Here is an 8481-nt window from a genome sequence, read left to right as displayed (position 1 = left end):
AACCCCAAACCCAGACAGAGGCCTGAACCTGGGCATAAGCCTGCAGAGGCATCACCAGAGTTCACTTTCCTTCTGGTACCTTCCATGGCTCTACTCCACCCTGAAATTTCCTTATGGGCAAAAATTGCCCTTTGAAATGAAGATGAAATCAAAATTCTTCTCAGCCTAGATGGGCTTCATGGAGGGTTCCTGCTCACCACCCTGAAGAGCCTTTCCAGGGTGTCCTCAGGAGGGCACAAGGAGCCCCAGTCTAGTCAAGTGTGTGCTCACATTGCTGTGGCTTACGAAGGCCCGGTGGCGCCTAAAATACAAACAAACATCATTCTTATAACTAAGGGAAAAGTCAGGAGGAGGGAGTCGTTAAGAATATTTGACAACACATCTCTGCTTTCCTATTTGAACTGTTCAGTAACATCCCTAGTTGAATACTGGTTTTTTGTTTTTTTTTTAAAGATTTTATTTTATTTATTTATTTATTTGACAGAGAGAGAGATCACAAGTAGGCAGAGAGGCAGGCAGAGAGAGAGGAGGAAGCAGGCTCCCTGCGGAGCAGAGAGCCCGATGCGGGGCTCGATCCCAGGACCCTGAGATCATGACCTGAGCCGAAGGCAGCGGCTCAATCCACTGAGCCACCCAGGCGCCCCTGAATACTGGTTTTTAAACATAATACCGCACCCATGAGTCACTGGGGACTGGCTGTTTCCACAGGGCTGTTTGCTGGAAGGTTAGATAATGTCATCGCTCTGGAAGCCTTGGGCGGGAGGAGTGACAAACAGGATGGGCAACTGCAGCCAGCGGACTCAAGCACCACGACCTTCTGGGAAATGGGAGGTACAGCCTGACCCCATGAGGCGTAGAATCAGCGCATCCTCTCATTCCATGTGGGACCTGAAAGTACTTTTAGATCTTTTATTGACATTTATGTCTCAGTTTTGCCTTTGCCACAAAATATACTGAGTTCAAAAGGAATGCCTGCTTCTCGGAAAATAATTCTTAATGACTGTGTCTAAAGAATTATAGTGGGGACGCCTGGGTGGCCCAGGGGTTTCAGTGTCTGCCTTTGGCTCAGGTTGTGATCCCCAAGGGGCCAGTAAAAATCTTTAAAAAATAATAATAATAAATAAAGAAGTTTAGCTCAGTTTGTTGAGTGCCCAACTTTTGGCTTCAGCTCAGGTTATGATCTCATGGGTCATGGGATCAAGCCCCGAGACCTGGTCCATGCTCAGAAGGGGACTTTGCTTGTCTTTCTCCCTCTGCTTCTCCCCCTACTCGTGCGCGCACACACATACTCTCTCTCTCAATAAATAAGTAAACTTTAAAAAACAAAACAAAAAACCTTGGACATAATAATTCCTATCCACCCAGGACATATAAATTCAAATCAGATCTTAGTATTTTAGGCAAAGAGGGATTTTAAAATTACCAAGAGAAGATCAGCTAGTAGGTCCCACCAGACACATTGGCACATAAATTTCTGATTATTAAAAGATGCAGCATTTCAGATGGGACAACATAATATTTTCAATATAATTATATGTGTGATTATATAATAATTATGCAATTATTAATTTATCATCAATATGCTATTATCATGCACAAAGCATTATGCTGAATGAGGAATGTTTGACAGAAAATGGATGCACAAAATACACTTTTTCAAGCAGTTTATGCTCTGAGAAGAAAGGACCAAATAACACTAGGCAGACGATATGAAGGTAACAATGAGGAACAAACTTGCCACTAGGAACCCCAGGAGGGAGAGAGGGCATCAGGCTGGAGTGGCTAAGAAAACCCTCAGGAGGGTTAAGCAGGGTGCTCAGACGAGGCACAGACGGAGAAGACCAGGAAACAAGTTTTGACTGTTACGTGAGCTTCAGAGCTAAGTCTGAACTACAAGTTGGAACCAGACCGAGTATCGGAAATCACCTGTGCTCCAGTCTTGGAAGCAAAGGGAACTTTTTAAAAACTACTGTATTCATTGGGGCGCCTGGGTGGCTCAGTGGGTTAAGCCGCTGCCTTCGGCTCAGGTCATGATCTCGGGGTCCTGGGACCGAGTCCCGCATCAGGCTCTCTGCTCAGCAGGGAGCCTGCTTCCCTCTCTCTCTCTGTGCCTGCCTATCTACTAGTGATCTCTCTGTGTTAAATAAATAAATAAAATCTTAAAAAAAAATACTGTATTCGTTTGCTGGGACTGTTGTAACAAAGTATCACAAACTGGGGCTAAAACAGCAGGTGCCTCACACTTCTGAAGCCGAGAAGACAGAGGTCAAGGTGACAGCAGGGTTGGTTCCTCTCAGGGCCACGAAGAATCTGTTTACCGGTAATCTCGAACCTTCCTCCGCCTGAGGGTACGATACCCCAATTTCTGTCCTTGTGTTCACATGGAATTCTGTTTGTGTGTGTCTGTGTCCAGATTTTCCCTTTTCTGAGGACACAGTTGTTTTGGATTAGGCCCACCTTAATGACCTTACTTTAGCTTATCTCTGTAAAGACCCTAACTCCAAACAAGGTCCCTACTGTGAAAGACTGGAGCTTAGGATTTCACCATATCTTTTTGGGGATACACAGTTCAACCCATTTCAACCCAACACACTATTTCATATAGCAAGGGCGCTTTTTAAAATTTTTTTAGTAATCTTTACACCCAACTTCGGGCTCAGAGTCATGACCCGAGATCAAAGTTGCCTATTCTCTTCCAGCTCAGCCCGCCAGGCACCCCTGGCAAGTGCCTTTCAAAAATATCATTGGAAGGTTCAGGTTTGGTGTTTATTTTAGCATCATGTCATGGAATAAGGCAGAAAAAGTAGATAAAGAAATGTTCTAGCTCAGTCCCTTCCAGATAGTTCACAGTTTTCTCTTGGTTTAATCTCTCTTCTCACCGTATGGAAATGAACAGGTGTGTTTGAGATTAGGGAATGTATTATTAACTCTTCATTTGTATTACAGTTTATAAAGTATTTTCTAATCACCTTTGAACTTCACAAAAATTCTCTGAGGTAAAGGGGGAGATGCTGTATTCCCAATGTACAGACAAGTGAATTACCTCAGAGATGCTCCATGAAATGTTTAGGGTCCTGCTTTGGGTGAATGGGAAAAACGGCAATAAAATTTAGGTATTCTGGAACAACTGGGTGCTTAGTCGTCTAAGAGGTTAAGTGTCTGACTCCTGATTTCGGCTCACGTTGTGGGATCGAGCCCCGCATTGGGCTCCACACTGAGCACGGAGTCTGCTTGTCCCTCTCCCTCTGCAACTCCCCCTGCTTGCATGCTCTCTCACTCTCTAAAATAAATTATTTTAAAAAATATAAATAAAAAAATTAAATTTAGTTGTTCTGGAATGTAGCCCAGACCTTGTTCATTCCATCACGATGTATCAAAACACGAGAGCACAGCAATCACTTCTACTTGTTTATCTTCATTTAGAAAAGACGTGCGCCAGACGCAGCCAGTCAAATGAAGAGTGTTAACGGAAGGAAGACCTGGGCATGTTGGTAAGATTATGTGAATTCTTGGTACAGGCATAAGGGGAGCTTTAAGCAGACAGCTGGCAACTGTCATCGTGGGGCTGACGGGACAGAATTCAGGATCTGCCTCTATTCGCTGAGTTAAAGCATACATCTGTATCTGCGTGGACCCACAGAGAAGGTTCTTTGTAGGACTGAAGAGGAGCAGACTTTTATTTGGTGTATCATTATTTCTTTGGGGAGTATGACTCTTGGATGGAGGAAGAGTTTCACACATCAGTTTTTAAACTTTCTTTTTTCTTTTTAACTTGACTCCACGCCCACCATGGGGCTCAAACTCACAATTCCTAGATAGGGAGTCACATGCTCTAAGCACAGAGCCAGCCGGGCACCCCAAATAGATTAATTTTTTTTTAAAATTTTATTTATTCACTTGACAGACAGAGATCACAAGTATGCAGAGAGGCAGGCCAAGAGAGAGGGAGAAGCAGGTTCCCCACGGAGCAGAGAGCCTGATGCGGGGCTCGATCCCAGGACCCCAGGATCATGACCTGAGCCAAAGGCAGAGGCTTTAACCCACTGAGCCACCCGGGCGCCCCTCAAATAGATTAATTTTAAAAATTAACTTAGTCAGATGTTAGTCATGGGATTTGTAGACCACATCCATCAAGGGTCTGCTTATTTCCTTTTGCAATATTAAAAATACATTCTAATCCAAACCAGCCAAAAAACCCCCTTATGCTATAAATATGGATAAATAGCTAGATCCGAAAAGGCCACATTTACTCCTTCATTAAAGAACAGTTTTGTTTTGTGTTCCTTTTTCAGTTTCTTTTCCCTTTTTTTGTTCATAATAATAAATGTTACCATTTATTGAGAAAAACACTACATCAAGACTCATGCTTACTATTTTTCAGATCACCCCATTTTATAGAATAAGCCTGATGCTCAGTTAGGTGAGGTGCTTTGTTGAATCCAGACCTTTCTGGCTCCATAAAGCTTATTGATTTTTCTGGTTTTACTTCTTTTTGGTAAGTGTCATTGATAAAATTTACACACCACATAAAAAACTCAGTTAAAGCACACAATTAAGTGCTTTTTAGTCTATTCAACAGAGGGAATTATGAAACCATCACCCCAAGCTGGGGTATTTTTCATCACCCCCAAAAGAAACCCTGTACCCTTTGGTTATCACTCCCACCTTATCTTCCCATCCACCTCCCTTCCCCTCCCCTAGGCAATCTCTAATGTACTTTCTTCCATTTCTGTAGACTTGCCTACTCTGGACATTTCATATAAATGGAATCTATACTGTTTGGTCCTTTTCATTGTTCAAAGTAGCCTGAAGTGCACCAAATGCGATAAATCACAATCCTTCCCCTGGGAGCAGGGTAAAGGAAGAGGTAGAGGTAGGGTAGAGGGAGAGAAGCAGACGCCTCCACTAAGTGCGGAGCCCCATGAGGGGCTTGATCTCACGACCCTGAGATCATGACTTGAGCCAAAATCAAGAGCTAAACACTCAACCTACAGAGTCACCAAGGCGTCCTCTACTATATTCTTTATGATGGCAAACCTAAGGTGGATCATTCAGAATCTTAAAGAGGGGCGCCTGGGTGGCTCAGTGGGTTAAGCCTCTGCCTTCAGCTCAGATTAAATCTCAGGGTCCTGGGATCGAGCCCCGCATCAGGCTCTCCGCTCCACGGGAGCCTGCTTCCTCCTCTCTGCCTACTTGTGATCTCTGTCTGTCAAATAAATCAATAAAAAAAAATCTTAAAAGACGAATATAAATTCACTTAACAATACTACAAGTTATGTTTTATCATACAATAGTCAGAAGCAAATTATTTGCAAATGGCAGTGACTGCTATACAGCTGTATTCTCTATACATTAAACAAATGTATTTCTTATGTGGAGGTTATTCCATTATAAATATTATATTTCACAGTACAAAAAAGGAAAAATATGTACTTACAAAGAACAAAGGCACTGAGACTGTTTCTTTAAATATAATTATAATAAAAGAAAATACAGAAAAATATAAAAATAACTTCTTGGCAGCCATATAAACTCCCTCCTAGAAACACCAAACAAATAATACATTCAACAATTACCCACCGAGCTACTATTCTGTAGCTACTCATCTGAAATAACTAGTATTCAATATCAGAGTCCTGGATTTACAATACTGTGATTTTTCACTGACTTCTTTATCCGCTTAATTTTTTTCCTTAAGACTTGATCATCTTGTTTGGAAATAAACCGAAAATATCTGCAATCTAAAAAACAAAATAAACAAAGAGTTTTAATACTTACCAATGCTTCAAGTATATTTCTACATTTTAAAAAATTTTGCTTCAGCTCTGGCACAGTAATGATTATGAAAATGAGGGGATTTGTATGAGGTATACCAGTATGAGCACATTCTGAGAGCTGTCGCCGGTGAAATGTATGCTTCCTACATATGAAAATGTTTCTGACCCGTCATAATTCGAGCACATACTTCATCTGGCTTTCCACCTTGCCTCCCAAACCCTAGTTAAGGTGCTATGTGTATTATCACATACTCATGTATTAAATACGCCTTCTCCAAAAGCAAATTACAATCGCTTCCCTTTCAAGGTTGGCTTGAACAACAGCCCTAGAGGCATCTGTAACAGTAAGAGTTCTCTGTAAGAAAACCCTGAGGTGAAGGATTAGAATAAACTCACAGGTCAGAAGAGATCAGAACTTGGCTAGTCATTTCAGCACCCAGCAAGCAGTGGGGCGGTGGCCATGAGCTCTGAGAAAGGGGCCTCGTGCTCAGCCAGTTCTTCTACCTGCTTATCATAGGCTTACAGTGCTAAGCAGATCACTGGTTAAATACTTCACACATGAATCAAATCTCTGTTAAAAAACCGTAAACTAGATATTACAAGTCTTTTTTTATTTGATAAATGAGACCATAAATCACCTAAGAAAAACTAATTTCATCAGATCTCGGCATGTATCTAACCATCCGTTATCTTTGGGAAATTGCTAGGAAACATATTGCACCTACAGTAACCATTTTATCGTCCCTGAAAACAGTGTGCCAGAATGACTACTATTTTGTTGGCTGGGATGCAGCGGTGTCTGCGGTGTTAAAAACCTGTATTTCTAAACATATTCCTAAACATTTACCACTTCAGCAAAAACAAAATACTTTGTACACAGACCTCTGCTTCTATCTAGAATACTGAAAGATGGAAAGAATTTTGCCCCCACCCTAACACAGAGAAAAAGCCACTTCAACTACAACTACAGTAAACTCCTACCTCCTCACGAGCCACCTGACGTGGAGTCGAGGGGACAGGGCCTGGCTTGCCTTAGCAGAGACGGGAAGACGGGTAGCTACCACACCCAACTCTTACGCATGGAGCAAAGGCAGACCATGACCGGAATTTGAATCCTGTGATATAATGAGCATAACCAGCTCAACTCCTGACCAGACTGACGGAAGCCCAACACTAAAGCCCGAAACAAGAGATGGATCCCGTTTCAGGCATGGTTATGCCTGATGTTCAGAGAGTACTTCTGAATTTATCAAGCACTTCGATGTGACACTCACTTGATGCTCACAACCATCCCGTAAGCAACAAGGACATGTGGTAACAAAGCCCACTCAGAGAAGGCTCCCAAAGGTTAACTGTTTGACCTAAGTGACAGGGCAAGGTGACAGAACTGGAAAATCAGCCCAGGTTTTCAGACTCTGCTCAAACACAGACGCCTTTAGGTATCTGTACTAGATGCCTCTATACTCATAAGGAAGTAGGAAGTCACAGTCTGAATCACATTTTTGTTCCTTGTTGTGCGTTCAGAAATCTTATGATTGCTTTCACTTTTATTTGTCCCTTTCTTCTGAGAAACTGGTACTTTATTAACCTTAGGCACCATCTGAAACACTCACTGAGAATACTAATTCCAAAACAGTATGGACATTCCAAAACATATCTAAAGCCAAGCTGAAGATGCTCTTTAGGATACTCTGAGTTCTCTAGCAACAGACTGCTTACTTGTGAACACGGAAACATTCGCTTCATCGCTGGACAGACCCAGCTGTGGTCCCATCTCTGTCCTCACAGGGCAGTGGCACAAAGCAGTAAGTTTTTACAGTCAAGAGAGACCACAGAAATAAGATCAATTTCCCTTTCTTTTAAGAGGATTTTTAAATAAGTTACAGGAGGTATACTTTTTTTTTTTTTTAAGATTTTATTTATTTGACAGAGAGAGAGAGAGAGAGATCACAAGTAGGCAGAGAGGCAGGCAGAGAGAGAGGGGGAAGCAGGCTCCCTGCTGAGCAGAGAGCCCGATGCGGGGCTTGATCCCAGGACCCTGAGATCATGACCTGAGCTGAAGGCAGAGGCTTAACCCACTGAGCCACCCAGGCGCCCCGGGAGGTATACTTTTTTATAAGGAGAAATGTTTCATCCTTATAGGAAGAGACAACTAAACATAATAGCAATTATACAACAATGAAATCACCAGAGAATATTCTTCTCTTTCTAATACTGTAAGGTAGACAATGTCAGTTGCTGTGAAAACAGTCCGCATCCTCTATCTTAATTGGCTCCTAAAGATACTCAGGTTACAGCATTAAAAACCAATCACCACAATCAACAAGATTAAATCGCTACTTCTAGTTGATGGACAATCGCGACAAGCACATCAGCTGGCCCCAACTCAACATTCATTTTCCCATTCACCAGTTATTTCTCCAGCCTCTAACGTCCTTGGGCACTATACCCAGTAACCTGTGGCACGAATCAATGGTCACACTCTGTAATTTCAAAATCTAAAAGCTATGCCTAGATAAGAAGAAAACAAACCTTCGTACCTTTTCCTAACAATATTCCAGCTACCAAAGCTTTCTCACAGGCCAATGTTTTATCCTCTTTCCAGTCGCTTTTCGCCCAAAAGGAGCTGAAGTGAAAGTCTGGCCACCAGTTTTTCCTGGAGTTCCACTCTTCTTGAACCCAGACAAGGTGATTCCTAGAAAAG

General features: G+C 42.3%; 1 protein-coding gene across 2 annotated transcripts in view; it reads right to left on the bottom strand.

Annotated features, from left to right (window-relative positions):
- Window positions 1-21: 21 nt before the first annotated feature.
- Window positions 22-8481, bottom strand: part of TAF1A (TATA-box binding protein associated factor, RNA polymerase I subunit A) — a 34765-nt gene continuing 26305 nt past the window's right edge. Inside the window, exons 10-12 of one of the 2 annotated variants that reach the window (XM_045982023.1) lie at window positions 8318-8472; window positions 5581-5741; window positions 22-301 (exon numbers count right to left, since the gene is read on the bottom strand). In XM_045982023.1, the coding sequence (XP_045837979.1) occupies window positions 5629-5741; window positions 8318-8472 (268 nt within the window). In that variant the 3' untranslated portion in view covers window positions 22-301; window positions 5581-5628. Of the gene's footprint in view, window positions 302-5272; window positions 5742-8317; window positions 8473-8481 lie in introns of those variants that run through there. The other variant, XM_045982024.1, reaches the window with a different exon arrangement.

This window comes from Meles meles, chromosome 17 (assembly GCF_922984935.1).
Source record: "Meles meles chromosome 17, mMelMel3.1 paternal haplotype, whole genome shotgun sequence".
Taxonomy (NCBI): domain Eukaryota; kingdom Metazoa; phylum Chordata; class Mammalia; order Carnivora; family Mustelidae; genus Meles; species Meles meles.
The sequence above is the reverse complement of the archived record's forward strand: the minus strand, read 5'-3'. Positions and strand labels throughout refer to the sequence as shown.